The sequence below is a fragment of the Phascolarctos cinereus genome, unplaced genomic scaffold (assembly GCF_003287225.1).
Source record: "Phascolarctos cinereus isolate Bilbo 61053 unplaced genomic scaffold, phaCin_HiC Scaffold_1;HRSCAF=81, whole genome shotgun sequence".
Taxonomy (NCBI): Eukaryota; Metazoa; Chordata; class Mammalia; order Diprotodontia; family Phascolarctidae; genus Phascolarctos; species Phascolarctos cinereus.
Genome location: NW_027555514.1, coordinates 192375804 through 192394113, shown reverse-complemented (window position 1 = coordinate 192394113; position 18310 = coordinate 192375804). Strand labels below are relative to the sequence as shown.

At 38.6% G+C, this 18310-nt stretch overlaps 1 protein-coding gene across 6 annotated transcripts in view; it reads right to left on the bottom strand.

Moving 5' to 3' along the window:
• The window catches only part of CRACR2A (calcium release activated channel regulator 2A), a 228984-nt gene that overhangs the window by 144094 nt on the left and 66580 nt on the right, over window positions 1–18310 (bottom strand). For 3 of the 6 annotated variants that reach the window (XM_021001581.2, XM_078155934.1, XM_078155932.1), the window contains exons 3-4: window positions 3922–3999; window positions 2657–2913 (exon numbers count right to left, since the gene is read on the bottom strand). In XM_021001581.2, the coding sequence (XP_020857240.1) occupies window positions 2657–2872 (216 nt within the window). In that variant the 5' untranslated portion in view covers window positions 2873–2913; window positions 3922–3999. Of the gene's footprint in view, window positions 1–2656; window positions 2914–3921; window positions 4000–9499; window positions 9627–18310 lie in introns of all 6 variants that reach the window. The other 3 variants (XM_078155925.1, XM_078155927.1, XM_078155929.1) reach the window with 3 other exon arrangements.

The window sequence follows — 18310 nt, the reverse complement described above, 5'->3', positions numbered from 1 at the left end:
CTGACCAGTTTGTTTCATATTATTACCAACCACATACTTTGTCTTTCAGTCTGAATGGGTCATTCTGTCCCCAACCATATCTTGTGCTTTCTCAACTCTGCTCCTTTGCTCATGCTGTCCCTTAGACCTAGATTTTCCTCTATCTCCCTCTAGGCCTTCTGAATTTCTATCCATCCTTTATTTTTTATTATTTTTTTTTAATATGAGGCAACTGGAGTTAAGTGACTGGCCCAGAGTCACACAGCTAGTGAGTGTTACATGACTGAGGCTGGATTTGAACTCAGGTCCTCCTGACTCCAAGGCGGTGCTGTATCCACGGCACCACTTAGCCGCCCCTTTATCCATCCTTTAAAGCCCAATTCCAAAGCCAGGAATCAATGTGCTGGATTGATAACGACCATGTCTATTAGATCACTCTGTTTTGCATGTCTTTTGTTAGCAACACTTTCTAGATGGTGCAGAGGATAAATTGTTGGAGTTGCAGTCAGGAAGCTCTTTATTCAAAACCTGCTTCAGACACCAACTAGTTTTGTGACCCTGGGCAAGTCATTTCCTCTCTCACAGTCTCAATTTCCTCTGGAGTAAAATGGGTGTAATGAAAGCATTTACCTCACCAAGAGGTTGTTAAGTTCAAATGAGACAGCATATGTAAAGAGCTTCACAAACCTTAACTTGCTTATGTAAATGATTGTTATTGCTGTTACCTCAAGCTATAATTATCTATGTAGTTTCTTTCACATCTTCTAGACTACAAACCTTCTGAAGGCAGGGACTATGTCTTATCTCAATTCTGTATCTGCTCCAGATCCAAGCATGGCTTAATAAGCATTGGTTAAATAACTAACTGTGAAAAACTAACCTACTCTCATCCTTCTAATGATCCCAGACATTTCTAAAGGCCTCATGATGAAAAATGCTAATCACCTCCAGAGAGAGACTGAGAAACTCTGAGTGCAAATTGAGCACATTTTCTTTCACTTTATTTGTCTTGCTCTTTCCCCTCCCCCCACACACAATATGGTTAATGTGGAAATATATTTTGAGTGCCTTCATATGTATAATGGGTATTTCCTGTATTTTTGTTCATTATATTTCTTGTATTGATTGTATATTTGTATTAATTGTATTTCTTGACTTTTCAAATGGGGACAAGGCACAGGGAGGAAGGGAATTTGGAACTGAAAATGCTAAACCTTTAATGTTTTAATATAATAAAATGCATAAAAGTTAAAAATAAAACAAATATTGGTTACATTGAATGAACTGAATTACTTCAGAGCTCTTGAGATATCTTCATATACTCAAAAACAGGGGCAGATATTTTTTCTAGTTTATATCCAAGATTTTATTGAAAAAAAAATGGTAAGCTAACTCATTCTTTCCTTTTGCCCTTCTCCAGGGTCATATACTAGCTGATACAGCAAGGTATCAGGAGAGAGAGAGGTAGAGGGTGGGATGTGTCAAGCAAGCCAAACCACCATCAATCACCACTTCAGTCACCACCTCCCTTCAGATTGAGATGGAGAAAGCACAGGACCCTGAGCCCAAGGGTCCTGGGAATAGTTGTGGTCACTAGACTACCAGTCTAGTACCCAAAGCCATCATTAAGGAGAATAATTCCTGAGGAGAATAGACCTACCGTCCCTCCCACCACCCATACTAGGAACTAACCAAACACCACTGATGAGAAGGTGAGTCTAAGAGCCTTGGGAATAGCAGCAAATTCCTCCCTCCTCCCAACTACTGAAGAGTGAAGAAAAATAAAGTTCTCATTACCAAAGTTCTTGGCATTGTCAAATGGTTTAACATCAGAAATGGATGTGGTTATATTGGTGGGGATAACAATAAAGAAGATGTATTACCATCTGCTTTCCCACTGCACCCTAAGGACCATGGAATCTTTCCATCTTATTTGTAGCTGAAACTCCTCTATTTGTTGTCTCCCTCTGTCCTTGAGAGCAGGGGCTCACTGTCTTGTTTTTCTTTATGCATTCCCAGCACTTAACCTAGTGCTTTGCACATAGTAAGCTCTCAATAGATGCTTTTCATTCATTCATTCATTCATATGGGGCAGAGTAAACTTTACTCAGCTGTCCTGACTCCCATTAAAGTCCTTTAATAATCAGTATAGGCTGCTTCCAGACAACCTCTAGATCCCCTTTAGCTCCAAATCTGTGATCCCATGATCCTCTAGATTCCAGAGTCCAGAGAATGATCATTTGTGGATATTTGCGGGGGAGGAGAATAGGAAGAAAGAACACTTTTTTTCTTCTTCTTGGGAAATACTAATACTTCACATTTCTATAGTGCTTTAAGGTTTACAAAGAACTTTTCTCACAAAAACTCTATAGGGTAGGCAGTGCAAATATTGTTATCCTGATCTGTAAGATGAGGAAAACTGAGACTCAGAGGGCAAGGGATTTATTTACAATCATACTAGTAACATCAGTCAGGAATTAAAGCTAGGTTTCCTGGTACCTCTGACATGTGTGTATGTTTCCCACTATGCTCTATGGTTGGCATCTTTTCTATAGGAATATGACATTAGTGATGCTAGGGATGGAGAAGGCTGCCCCCTAATATTATCAGTCTAATTCAAATCTCCATGATACCAGATTAACTCTAATTGACTTGCCCTAGAAGCAGATCCTCTTACCTGCATGTCCTTCTTGGTGATGAAGCCTTTGCCCTCTGTGTCACAGGTCTGGAAGAACTCCTGAGCTTTCTTCAACATGTCCAGCTGGCCTGGGTCCTGTCCTCTTGTCTCACTCCACTGTGCATCTTTTGGGAACTTGGGATTGGCCTCATTCCCCTTAAGTGAAAGTCTGGCCTTCCTGGATTCTCGAACCGCTCTCTTTTCAGGAACAGCCATCTTATCAGTTCACCATCCACAATCCAGCTCTGCCCCTGGACCTGAATGGGAAAAGAGAAGAGACAGTGAGCTGTTAGGAGGAGAGCAGAGGGGAGACAGGTAGGGAAGATTGAAAGGTTATGAGAATGAAGAGCAGACCCACTCACCAATGGCCCCCAACATCTCTTAGCAATTACCTCTTTAATTAGCTATTGAAGCCCAGGAAAGGCAGAAGAAAAAAAAAGGATTAAAAGTCTCTACCATGATGTCTTATTAGACTAGTGCGTCCAGTCAATGGGGGCAGGAAGGAATAGAACAATAATTAACAACTATTTCAGATTGAAAGATGGGTGAAATGTTCTCCCTCCCAAATCTACCCACAAATCCAAATGAATCCTTCTTCAGATAGCTCAAAAATATCAGAGCTGGAAGGAATGAAAAAAAAAAGTATCTGGAATAACATGAAAATTATTTTTTTAAAAAATGGTAGAAATGAAAAGGGGAAAGCACAACTTGACCCAGAGATTCCATTGCTTGCTTGACACATATTCCAAGGAAGTTAATGATAAATTAAACACCCCATACACAAAAATATTTATTGCAGCATTACAGGCCATCAGTTGGGGAATGGCTAAATAAATTTTGGTACATAAACACAATGAAATATTACTGGGCTATAAATGATGACCACGATGAGATAGAAAAACAAGGAAAGACTTAGATCAATTCATACAAAATGAAGCAAAAAGAATCAGGAAAAAATAAAACATACAAAATGACTACAAAAATGAGATAACATGACCTTAGGAAAAGTTGTCATAGAAAGGGCAGGGAGCAGGACCAGGTCTTATGACTCAAGATACAGCATGAATCCCACCACATGACACCAATTTCCTCATAAATATATATTTATTTCTAAAAATGAGGCAAAACAGAAAAAAATAAGCAAGACAAAAAAAGAAAAGCATAGAGACATCCACATAGTCACAGGAAGACTCTTAAGGAAATGTTTCTCCTTTTCAGGGCTTGTAGGAGCATTTAAACTTCTAAGGAACAATAGTTGGGTTTACCTATAGTGGACTTGCAGGCAGCTGCTGCAGAATTGACTCGGTGTCTATACTAAAACAAAGACTGCATCTTGTATTAGTCTAGTAGGAAAAGCAAGAATAATGAAAAGTTAATTAAATAGCAAAAACACATAAATAGTAACAGAGACTTTCATGCTCTTTTCTCATAGTAGGATAAATCAAGCAGAAAGATAAACAATAAGGAAAATAACAAACTGAACTGATTATTCGAGAAGTTAGCCTTAAAAGATTTATGACATCCTCTGAATGGGGGGATTAATGAATACACACAGTTCGCAGCATTAGTTGGTACCTTTATAAAAACAGACCATTTGCTAGGGCACAAAGAATTATAAACAAATATAAAAAGACAAAAGTACTAAATATATCCTTTGTAAACCATAACACAATAAATTAGCAATTAATACAGGGAACACAACAAAAGATACAAATCTAAATTGAGACTTAATAACGACATCCTCAATAAAAAGCAAGTTAAAGAACACTTATTGAAACAATGAACAACTCTGTAAAATAGAATGAATGATGACAAAGCATATTAAAATTTTGAGGATGCAACTAAGGTAATTGTTAGAAGAAAAATATCTATGAAAAATACATTAACAAAAATGAAAAAGAGAGGAACATGAATTTCATACTGTTTAAAAACCAAGAAAGAATAAATTAACAAGCCTAAAAGAAGTACAAAAGAAGAAATATTGAAGTTAGAAGAGAAACAGATTAACTATTTCCCCTCTAACAGCTGAGATGAAAGTGAAAAAAGAGATGAAAAAAGATCATAGAAATGAGAAACAAAACTGAAATATGGTTCTTTGAAAAGATTAACAAAATCAACAAACCTTTAGTTAATTTGATCAAAGAGAGAGAGCTCAAATTACCCCCCAACATTTTTTAATGAATTCACAATAGAGAAGAAATACAAAGATGTATAGAACCCATACTATCGTATGCTAACAAAAAAGTAAAAATTTAAAGGAGTTTAAATTTAAATTTCTTTCTGAACAAATATCAGGTATCCAAACTAAAAGAGCATGAAACAGAGATCCTAAACAACCCAACCTCAGAAACTGAAATTGAACAAATTACAAAAAGATGACCAAAGAAAAATACCATACCAGATGGATTTTCATGTCAATCCTATCAAACATTTAAAAAAAAAGATTAGCATCTATTCTAAATAAGTCATTCTCAATAGGCAAAAAAGAAAACAATATAACAAATTCATTTTATGAGACAAATATGATTTAAGTGCCTAAAGGAGGAGGGATAAAACAAAGAAAGAGAACTATAGGCCTTTATTACTAATGGATACTGATGCAAATTTTTTTGTTGTTGTTCAGTCATGTCCAGCTCTTTGTGACCCCATTTGGGGGTTTTCTTGGCAAAGATGCTAGAGTGGTTTGCCATGTCCTTTTCCATCTCACTTTACAGATGAGGAAACTGAGGCAAACAGAGTTAAGTGACTGGCTCGGGGTCACACAGCCCGTATGTCTGGGGCTGGATTTGAACACAAGGCTTCCTGCCTCTAGGCCCACCACTCTATCCACTGTGCCACCTTGCTACCCAATTTTATTGATGCAAAAACATTAAATACAATTGTAACAAAAAAATAAAGAAAATATACCCAAAAAATGATTCACTATGAACAAGTTGGATTTTTCCCAGGATTCAAAGACAGTTCAAAATTATGAGAATAGCTAAGTTAATTATATTAAAATAAAAACAACTGAAACCATATGATTATGTTAATAGATGCAGAGAAGACTTTTGACGAATCACTCATTTGCATTAGCATCGTTTAAAAAATATAGACATAAAAGACCATTTAAAAATAAGTTTTTAAGAGTGCACATCTAAAACCAAAATCCATAATTAGTAGCAGCAAAGACTAGAATATTTCTCAGTAAACGCAGGTGTAAAGGAAAGATGCCCCTTCTTGTCCTATAATCTGACAGTTCTAATAATGCCTTCAACAGCAATAAGACAAAAGAAAGAAATCAAAGAAATAAATAATGGCTACTAGGAGATAAAATTATCCCTATTTCCAGAAGACCAAAGGTTTACTTAGAAAGTCCCAAAAAGTCAAAAAAAGAATTTATTGAGGTAGTAGCTTCGGTAAAATTGCGGCAGTATGGCATAGTGTGTAAAGAGGTAGCCTTGAAACCATGAAGGTCTGGCTTCAAGACCTACCTGTCATACATACCAGTGTGCAAAATCATGGGGGAGTTCATATAACCTTTCAGTACTTCAGCATCTCTCTAAACTACAATCAACCCAGAAGATGCTGTCCTGAACTGATAAAAGTAGTTTTTTCACCTGATAGTTCTCTGTCAATGAAATCACAGGTCTAGTGCTTATCCCTGAAGGAGCAGGATACAAAATTAATCCACAAAAAATCCTCAGCATTTCTAGCAATAACAAAAACTATGAAGAAATAATAGAAAGAGAAATCTCATTCAAAATAACAAAAATGCACAAAATATCTGGGAATCAATGTACAAAAATACACTCCCAACATTTGGATATGATTTTAAAATACTCTTTACCGACATAAAAGATTTAAATAATTGGATGAATATTCATTGCTCGCGGTTGAGCCATGGCAATACAATAAAAATTACGAAACTACATAAATTAATAGAGATTTCAAATTATGTAGGGATTACTTCATAATTTCTATAGAATAAGCTATATAAATAAGAATCAGAAACAGCAGACCTCAATATCCCAGTGGCCTCAAGGCCACGTGTGGCCCTCTAGTTTTTAAGTGCGCCCCTTTGACCGAATCTAAACTTCATAGAACAAAATTTGTCTGTTCCCCAACCCTGTACTAGGACAGTAAACTACATGTAGAAGGACTCCGTATTTGACAAGAACTGCTGGAAAGCAGTTTGAAAAAAATAATTTTAAAGCAGTACCTAACACCATATCCCGCAGCAAGTTCCAAGTGAATGAGTAATCTAACTATAAAAGACAACATCATTTTTTAACATTGCAAAAAATGGATTAGAGTATCTTCCACAACTATGAATCATCATAAGATGGTAGATTTAGTGCTGGGAAGGAACTTAGAGGATATCAATTACAATTTCCTCATTTTTACAGATTAGGAAACAGAATCAGAAAGGTTAGGTAATTTTTCTGTGGTCACTCAGCTAGCAAATGTCTGAGGTGGGATTCTGATCCAAATCTTTCTGACCCTAACTCCACTAATCTATCTAGTTTCTGAAACTGGCTAAGGGGAGAATTCTTGAATTTGGGCAGCTTGGTAGCACAGTGGATAGAATGCCAGGCCTACAGTCAAGAAGACTCTTTTGAGTTCAAATCTGGCCTTAGACACTTACTGGCTGTCCAACCCTGGACAAGTCACCTAACCCTGTTTGCCTCGGTTTTCTCATCTGTAAAACAAGCTGGAGAAGGAAATGGCAAAACTACTTTAGTATCTTTGCCAAGAAAATCCCAAATGAGGTCACAAAGAATTGGACACAACTGAAACAACTGAAAAACAAAAAGGCACCTACTAGCTGTGTGACCCTGGGCAAGTCACTTAACCCCCTTGCCTAGCAAAAAAACAAAAAGGGAAGAATTCTTAACCAAAGGGAAAATAATTTTGATTATATGAAAATGAAAAGCTTTGGCATGAACAAAATGAATGCAGTTAGACTAAAAAGGGAAACTGTTAATGGGGGAAGGGAGAATAATCTTTGCATCAGATTTTAGGCCATAACTTAATGAATGGTGGTCAAAAGATATAGACAAGGTTCTGAAGAAAAGAACTACAAACTATGAAAAAAATTAAAGATTGTTTCAAACCACTAATAATAAGAGAAAAGAGTAAACAATAATATTTTTCACTACTCACTTCACAAGATTATAGTGAAAAAAGTACCAACCAATCTGGAAGAACAAAAAGTCCAGAATATCAAGGCAATTAATGAAAAGAAATGCTAGAGAAGGTGGCCTAGCCATACCAAATCTTAAATTGTATTATAAAGCAGCAATCATCAAAACCACTTGGTACTGGCTAAGAAATAGAGTGGTGGATCAGTGGAATAGGTTAGGTACACAAGACAGTAGTCAATGACTATAACAATCTACTGTTTGATAAATTCAGAGACTCCAAATTCTGGCATAAGAACTTACTATCTGACAAAAACTGCTGGGAAAACTGAAAAATAGTATGACAGAAACTAGGCATAGACCAAAATCTTCCACTATATACCAAAATAGTCAAAATGGATTCAGGATTTAGATATAAAGGCTGATAGTATAAGCAAACTGGGAGAGCAAGGAATAGTTTACCTGGCAGATTTATAGATAATGGAAGAATGTATGATCAAACAAGAGATAGAGAACATTAAGAAATGCAAAATGGATAATCTTGATTACATTAAATTGAAAAGTTTTTGCACAAACAAAGCCAATGCAACCAAGATTAGGAGGGAAGCAGAAAACTGGGACAGAATTTTTACAACCAGTGTCTCTGATAAAGGCCTCATTTCTAAAATATATAGAGAACTGAGTCAAATTTATAAGAATACAAGTCATTCCCCAATTGATAAATGGTCAAAGGATATGAACAGACAGTTCTCAGATGAACAAATTAAAGCTATATATAGTGACATGAAAAAAAATGGTCTAAATCACTATTGATTAGAGAAATGCAAGTCAAAACAACTCTGAGGTACCACATCACACCTGTAAGATTGACAAACAAGACAAAACAGGAAAATGATAAATGCTAGAGAATACGTGGGAAAATTGGAACATTAATGCATTGTGGATTTGTTTGGAGAGTAATTTGGAACTATGCCCAAAGGGCTATAAAAATGTGCATACCCTTTGACCCAGCAATACCGCCTCTAGGTCTGTATCCCAAAGAAATCATACAAAGGGAAAAGGACCCACATGTACAAAAATATTTATAGCAGTTCTTTCTGTGGTGGCAAAGAATTGGAAATTGAGGGGATGCCCATCAGTTGGGGAATGGCTGAACAAGTTGTGGTATATAAATGTCATAGAATACTATTGTGCTACAAGAAATGATGAGCAGGCAGACTTCAGAAAAACCTGGAAAGACTTACTTGAATTGATCCTGACTGAAGTGAGCAGAACCAGGAGAACACTGTACACAGTAATAGCCACAATTTGTGATAACTAACTTTGATAAACTTGTCTTTTCTTAGCAAGGCAAGGAAGGATCCAAGAGAGCTCCAAAGGATTCATGGTGGAAAATGCTGTTCACATCCAAAAAAAGAGCTATGGAGTCTGAATGCAGAACAAAGCATACTATTTGCTCTCTCTCTCTTTTTTCTTTTTTTTTTTGTTTGTTTCTTCTTTCTCATGGTTGCTCCTTTTGATTCTAATTCTTCTTCACAACATGATTAATGTGAAAATAGGCTCAATATGAATGCATATGTAGAGCCTACATCAAATTGCATGGTGTCTTGGGGTGGGGGGAAAGGATAAATGGGGAAAAAATTTGGAACTCAAAATCTTATAAAAGTGAATGTCGAAAACTAAAAATAAATAAATTAAAATTTAAAAAGAAAGTACAAACCCAAAAGCCTCTCCATGGTTACCTCAATCCTATTCCAACAGTAAGGCATACACTCTATCCCCAATGCACTGCTTCTCCCCAAATTGTAGAGCAGATCTTGAGTATTGCTTTTAGCCCTAAAGTTAACCTAAACAGAAGGAAATAAAGAGATTTATTTGTGAAATCATTCAGACTCAGAGTGGGTACATCAAAGCAAATCTCATAGTGGAGTAGTGACTGACAAAGTACTTCAGTTTGCTCTCTGTATGCAATTAAGCAGGCCTTCTCTTCCCTCATGCCACCCAACTTAGTCTGTGGCTTCTGGCTTAACCTATAAAATTTGTGTTAAAAACTAAGAGGTAGAGAAAGAGTATAGATCCAAATACTTATACTTTAGGACTGAAACAAAGGAATTCTTCTATGAGCTTTGGCTATAGAACATCTCATTGAAGTTCAGTGATGTCTCAGGCATGTTTTGGCAAAGCTTCTACCTCAGAGAATTTTAATCTATATAAACAAATAGCTGGACAGATGGCACATACACTAAAGGGGAAAGTTAGGGAACCTACTCCAAAGGCAAAGGGACAGAAGCTACGGGGAGGAAGAAATAGCAAATACTTTCGTTCTATAACAATAACAACTCATGATAGCTCTTTAAGGTTTACGAAATTCTTTCCCTGCAACTCTACTAGGTAGAAATGGCAAATCATATTATTTTACCACTATTTTGCAAGCGAGGAACCCAAGGCATTTAGAAGAGAAACAACTTGACCATGGTCACACAGCCACTAAACGTTACATTTAGTACTCAAATCCAGCTCTTGACTCCAACTTCATCATTCTTTTCATCGTTTTGTCCCTTTGTCTCCACCTTCATCTAAAGTAAGGGATTTAAGTAAGGATAGATGACAGTTGGGTAGCTAGGTGGTTGCAGTAGATAGAGCGCTGGGCCTGGAGTCAGGAAAACCTGAGTTCAAATCTGACCTCAGACACTTACTAGTTATGTAACCCTGGGCAAGTCACTTAATTTTATTGGCCTTGCTTTCCTCATCTGTAAAAAGAGCTGGAGAAGGAAATGGCAAACTATTGCAGTGTCTTCACCAAGAAATCCAAATATGGGATCAGGAAGAGTCAGATACAACTGAATAAAGATGAGAATTAAGGTATCAGAGACTCTTTAGAGCAGAAAGTTCCTCCAGAGATATAGATGTAGGAGACTACAGGCTGCCCTACTGTCTCCTAGCCCCTTCACAAAGCCATTCCAAACAGATGGATAGTATATTCTCACACATTTCTAAGATTTTGCAGTTTTCTAAATAATTCCTGCAAACCTAGATTCTTTTAAAGTAAAACATTGTGAAGTGGTCCACCCATCAGCCTGCAGCAACTCACAATAAAGCAGCCCACTAGCCATCCTGATAGGGCCAGTCCAGGGACTGCTGCTCTGAAATCCCACCAGCTAAATTAGTCTGTGTTGTCCACTCTGAGGGGATATTCTAACACCCAACAGTAGGTCTCAAGCCTCCTTCCATGCTAATCTACTGCAAAGCAGCCTTTTGTTTCTTTGCCCTGACTCTCATCATCCCTGCCACCTAGACTATCTCCTCATCACCAGGCCCAAAGCCTCTGCACTCGACTGGTAAAAACCAAACCAACATCACACCTCAGGGCCCAGAAAAGCATTTACTTATTAAAATGGATCTATAAATCAAGCATGTCTCAGCCCTTCAAAATCAACGAGGGACCTCGGATGAACCATCTCGCTATCCAGCCATCTAGACTAGCCTATGTCTAGATTCCCAACCTCCCTCCAGGGGGAGGAAATAAAATCAAAATCCAGTTGGGGCCTGGGATGTAGCCACAAGCTTACTGAGGATGTGTATCACAATCTATTGTCCCATGACTAGCAAATTCTTTCCTCTCACTCTCTAATTCATAGTGCAAAACTACCTGGGAAGTTAAGGAAGTTAATACTCTATTCCTTTATCATCACTCCTCACTCACTCATTCTCACTCACTTCATCCCATCCCTCCCGACCCTATTTATCTCCACTTTTCCCTTCCATTATGCTCTTTGGAACCCTTATTCTACTGTTTAAAAACTACCCTTTATATTAGACCTCATCTTCTTTCCTTCAATCTTCTTGTCATCTCAGAATCTGGCCATTCACCTCCAATACTGAATGTTCCAGTTCTCATACTCTTCCTCACCTCCCTCTTTCCATACATACACTGGGATGGGAATAGACACACTTCTTGCTCCTTACTGTCACTGCCAGACTCTTTCCATTACCAATTTTTTCTCCTGGAAGGTTCATTCTAGATATATGACCCTATTTAGAACCTGGTAACAGTTATCCACCACTTCCTGGGCAGATTTTTCCCTCCTTTCTCAAGTAATTTGGTACCTGGCTCACAGTATTTTCCATTACAAAACCTGACCTTATAGTTAGGAGCATCAGGACATACATCAAACTAAAATGAGAATTCTTCCCTGCAGTAGATGGAGTGTGATGACCCCTATGTTATTCCCTAAAAACCTAGAAGAGTTAGGGGGCTAAGTGAGCTGGCTTATGTTACAGGGGGTTTGAAATTTAGGGCTGCCCATCCACTACGGCTGCAAACCCAAGTGACCGAAAGGATGGTCATCTCTTCAATACTGATAGAGAACTTTGAAAGGGAGTGAGTTTGAGAGGAAAAAATTTCCATTTTGTACATGTTCAGTCTGAGATGCCTACAAGACATAGAGTTTGAGATTCCCAAAAGATAGTTGGTGATGTATGACTGTCACTCAGGAGAGAGACTAGGGCTGGATATACAGAGTTGGGAGTCGTCTGCATTGAGATGATAATGGAAGCCTTGGGAGCTGATGAGATTGCCAAATGAGAAGGTATAGAGAGAAATGAGAAGGCCTAGGATAGTAACTTAGGGGAAACTATAGTCGGCAGGCATGACATTGATTAAAATCCAAAACAGACTGAGAAGGAATAGTTGTACAGGTTGAGGAGAACCAAGAGAGAGAACAGTGCCCTAAAATCCGGAGTGGAAAAAATTTCCAAGAGAAGAGAGTTAATGGTATCAAATGGTACAGAGAAGCCAAGAAGGATGAGGAATGGCCATTAGATTTGTCAATGAGGAGATCATTGGTAACTTTGCTCCTTTACTTCAAGGGAAAAAATAGCCTTTGTCAGTTCCAGAGCTAAGCTCCCCTTTTCTGTTATATGAGATAATAACCTCTTCTGTTTCCATTTGACTTTGGAGAAGTTCCTGGTCCTCAGTTTCTTCCTATTCAGATGTCACTCTCTGACATTTCCCCCACCCCACCCCTAAGATATAAGCTTCTTTACCAATTTACCAAAGGGACTATTTTTTTTGTGGGTGAGGTGAGATGGAGAGGAGGGGCAGGGAGGGGATGATATCTTTGTTTCCTGGTAAGAAGTTTTTATCTAGCAACAGAACTCAAACAGATATGGCCTCTACCTCTCCCTAGCCCCATTAACTATCCCCACCTCCACCCCACCCCTACACACACTTAAACATGGTTATCTTGGCCTGATTTTGAATCCCAAATCTGCTCCTGCCTAGCTCTGTGACCTTAGCCAAGTCATTACTTCTAGATCAGGTTCAGTTTCCTCACCTGCAAAATAAGAAGGCTCCACGTTATTACCTCCCTTTTACAGATAAAGAAGCTAAGTAAGGATGAGAGAAATTAATTGACTCACTATTACACTGACAAGACAAAAGCAGGATTTTGAATCCAGTTCCTTCCTCATTCCATATAGAGCCTAAGAAAGGGAAGAGGAGGAAATAAGCATTTATATAGCACCTACTGTGTGTCACGTACTATGCTGAGGGTTTTTTACAAGTATTATCTCATTTGATCCTCACAACAACCCTGGTATGTACACGCTATTACTTATCCCCATTTAATAGTTGAGGAAACTAAGGCAAACAGAAGTTAAGTGATTTGCTTAGGGTCATAAGCTAGGAAGTATCTGAAGCTATATTTGAACCCAGGTCATCGTGACTCCAGGCCCAGTGCTCTATCTCTCCACTGAGCTAGCTGTCGCTAGCTACTAGAAATGCCTTCTAATTCAAACATTTTATATAATTGAGTGAGGGCAGTGGTTTGCAGCCTGAGGGGAGGATGCGCCCAATCAGCTTCGAGAAAGGGCTGAACCTGAAACTTGTCAGGTTTCTCTAGGGCCCTTCTAGTTCCCTGGGGAAGGAGAGCGAGAAAATTTCAGTCTTGTCAACATGCAGTTTTTTTTTTTACATAATCAATTCAACCTAAATCCTTCCTCTTGTGAATTAGGTCAAGTTTTCTTCAGTTAGTCCTTAGAGAGGTAGAAGGCAGCTACATACTCTACCCTAATATATCTAGTTTCATGTTAAATGACCTTGATATAACACTTAGAGGTCCTGATGTGATTACTGCCTGAATTCCAGCAATAATTAGTGATTTGTAAACCACTTTGAAGATAAAAGGCATTTTATAAGAGCTAAGTCTTGTTATGATTAGCTTTCAATATTTCTTAGTGGATGCTGATGAACACATCAAAGAGAACATAGCCCTAGCATGATGCTGAATCATTAATTAGGTACATTCCATATTAAAGGAGAAAAATCACTGCAATAGTTAGAAACATTAAAAAACAAAAACATCTGTTTTGGACCCAGCATGAACAAGTTCTTTGCAAACACGCTGCTGATGTCTGTGAGACCACCATCCAGGAGAGGAATGAGAAGGCATGTGGGGGATAATCTGATTAAAAACAGAGTTAGATGAGACATCACTTTACAGGTGAGGAAAGTAAGCCCAGAGGAAAGGAAGTGACTTCCCACAGGCAGAGTAGCTACTAAGTGATGGAGGCAGAATCCAAAGCCCTGGTCCTTTGACTAAAATTCAGAGCCCTCTCCACCAGAGCTTGATCTCAGAACTGAACCAATACCAACAAATCCCATTTACGTAGGGTTAGAACATTTCTTCACAATAACCCTGGGAAAGTGAGCAGTACCTGCAGTAATCCACATTTTACAAATAAGAAAACTGAGCTCCAGAGAAGTTAGGTGATTTTCCCATAGTCACACAGGAAACGAGTATTAGAGACAGGACTCTAATTCATGTTTCTTAACTCCAAAAAGTACTATCTACTCACCACCATCCTTTCAGGGATAACTGACTCCCATTTTACGGAAGTGGAAACTAAGATCACATAGCAATTTAGGGTTGGAGCTGGGAGGAGAAGCTAAGTTTTTATAGTCTTAACCAGGCAAACCACTCTGGGCCTATACCTCCTACTCTAAAAAATAACTAAGCCAGGCCTTAAGGAAATCAGGAAACGGGCAAAAGGTAACTAAATAACAACTAGATTTTGGCCTGTGGCATTGTGCTATTTATGTTATTGTCTATGTGTTAATATGTGTTCTGTGTCTCCATTACAATCACAAATTTCTAAGGCAAATAAGGGGGGAGGATTATCTTTACCTTCTTTTGTGTCTCCCCACACAGAAACTGATCCAGGTCTATGTATTCATTTAACAACTAGCTGATTTTTCAATGTTAATTTCTAGTAAAGAATTCTGCATGTCTTTTTCCAACCAAGAAAATCAGTATCCTAGCTTAAAAGCTCAAGATGCTCTCTTACCCATCATGTTTGGCCTTCAGAACATAAACTCAACACACACACACACACACACACACACACACACACAATCCCAGCAAAGTCAAGTAAACTGTGACGTGGAATCCATTGTAAGTTTGTGAACATCCTTTAGTTCAAGGATTTTTAATTTTTTTTTTTTTGGTCATGGACTGCTTTAGCAGTCTAGTGAAGCCTGTGGACCCTTAGTCAAAATAATGCTTTTAAATGAATAATAAAATAGTGGATGAACATTCATTAAGCTCCTACTATGTGCCAGGCTAAGCGCTGGATACAGAAAAAGAAACAAAAGTTAGTCCCTGACCTTAAGGAACTCACAGTCTAATGGAAGAAACAAGAAGCAAACATATGTATAAACACACTATATAAAGAATAAATGGGAAATAATTATGAGGGGAGAAAGTAGAATTAAGAGGAATTGGGAAACCCTTCCTGTAAAAGGTGAAATTTTAGTTGGAACTTAAAGCCAGGGAAAGCAGTAGATGAAGGGGAGGAGAGAGAGTATTCCAGACATGGGAGACAGAGAAAATGCCCAGAGACGAGAGATAGGATGTCTTATTTGTGGAACAGCAAGGAAGCCAGTGTCATCGGATGGAAGAAGAATATGTGTCAGGGTGTAAGGTACAAGAAGATTAGAAAGATAAAGGGGCTAGGTTATGATGGGTTTTGAACACAAATAGAGGATCTGGAGGTGATGGGGAACCATTGGATTATGAAGGAGGGTGACATACTTGGATTTGCACTCTGGGAAAATCACTATGGTGGCTAAACAGAGAATGGATTGGAGTGGGGAGAGACTTCAGGCAGGCAGACCCACCAGGAGGCTATTGCAATAGGCTAGGCATGAGATGATAAAAGCCTAAACCAAAGTGGTGGCAGCATCAGAGGAGAGAAAGGGGCATATTCAAGAGATGTTATGAAGGTAAAAGGGACAGGTCTTGGCAACAGATTAGATATGGGGGGAGAGGGGAAGAGAGAGCTAGGAGCTGAAGATGACACCTGTGAGCCTGAAGGGTTGGGAAGATAGTGTTGCCCTCCAGAGTTTAGGGGGAAAGATAATGAGTTCCATTTTCAACATGTTGAGTTTAAGATGTCTAGTGCATATCCAGTCCAAGATGACTGGGAGGCAGCTGGAGATTCAAGATTGGAGATCAGAAGAGAGGTTAGGGCATGATAGGTAGATTTGAGAATCATAAGCATAGCCACAGTGTATTAACAGATACTGATGAAATCATCAAGTGAAGTAATGTAGGAGGAGAAGAGAAGAGGGCCCAGGGCAGAATCCTGAGATGTGATCTAGGAAGAGGATTCAGCAAAAGAGGCAGAGAAGAAGCAGTGAGATTAGATATGAGGACAACCTGGAGAGTGGTGTCCCAAAAACCTAGACAGAAGAGAACATTAAGGAGGAGAGATGATCCACAATGTCAAAGGCTGCAGAGAGGTTGAGAAGAATGAGGATTCAGAAAAGGCCATTGGATTTGGCAATGAAGAGATAATTGGTAACTTTGGAAAGAGCAAAATGCTGAGGTTGGAAGCTGGATTTTAAGGGATTAAGAAGAAAGTGAGAAGAAAATGGAGATATCTATTGTAGAGGGCCTTTTCAAGGAGTTTAGCCACAAAGGGCAGAAGAGATAGTTAACGGGATAGGAGGATCAAGTGAAGGGTTTTTGAGGATAAAGGAAACATGAACATTTTTGTAGGTAGTAGGAAAGGAGTTAGAAGACAGAGAGAGACTGAGACAAGTGAGAGAATGGGAATGAAAGAGGTGGCAACCTATTGGTGAAGACGGGATGGAATGGGATTACTAGAACAGGTAGAGGGATTAGCCTTAGTAAACAATAAGGCCACATCATCACATGAGACAGGGGTGAAGGAGGAAAGAGTGGAAGAGGACATATGAATGATTTGGAATGAGGAAGAGGGGAGAGGAGGGAATTCATGATAAATGGCCTCAATTTTTGCTATAAAATATGGAATGTGATTCTCAGTTGAGAAGGGAGGGAGAGGGAGAGCCATGTGTGGTTTGAAGAGGGATGAAAAAGTTTGAAGAACAGCTGTGGAGAGTAAGATTATAAGGAAAGTATAATAGGATTGCCTAGCAGCAGTGAGGATGCAGTGGAGATTGTGTAACATTACAAAAGAAACCAATTATATTGAAATAAAGATATGGCTTTTTCCCATCCAAGTTCATGGGCTCTCATGGGCTCCCTAAAATTTATACATGGACCCCTTAGGAATCATTGGATCCCAGGTTAAGAACACCTGCTGCAACTGGTCTCCAAGGGAGACCAAGGTGCTCTCTTTAAGTAAAATGTAATGGAATCAATACAAGACTTGGAGCCAGAGGAGTCAAGTGACTTTTCCATTAAATATCTGTATGACTATGGGCAAGTCAGAAAGCTCTCTGAGGCTTAGTGCCCCTATCTGTAAAATGAGGATGGGGATATCTACCCCAAGTATGTGAAGACTTCCCCCAGCATAATGGGCAGAGGAGAACAATTTGTTCCAACATCCACGAAGGCTGAGCAGGTGCTGTATAGCACTTAGACCTTGGCCAGAAATCAAAGAACCAAGGTCATCCACTGCATCCCAGCCTATCATTAGTCGTCTTGACTTTTGTCCTGCCACTAAACTTGGATGACTCAGGAAGAGAGAGTGAGGTAGAAGACTTTGTGCAACTCTGCCTCACTTAAATCCAACTCATTCACGAGCCAAGACATTACCCCACGATGCCATTGGTCCTCTCCAAGAATGAAGGACAAACAACACAATGAGGATATTAATACCTACTCTGCCTTATACAGTGGTTGTGAGGGTGAAATAAGGTTAACAGTCCCCACACATAAGGCCGTGGATCAATATGGTTCTTGACTGATATGACTGAAATGATTCTTCTCCTTTGGGTTTTATAAGGAGACAAAAATGAATTAGATGCAATGTCTACACTCAAGGAGCTTGTATTCTAATAAGAGTGATAAGACATGCAGACAAATGATAACAACAACAATAATAGTATTTTATAGCACTTTAAAGTTTGCAAAATGCTTTACAAATATTAGCTCAAAACAATAATACTTCAGTGCTTCAAAAGGTCATTTTTCAACCCTGAGCCTCAATTTCTTCTTTTTCAAGGACCCTCCCAACTCTAAAGCTATGATCCTATCATTCA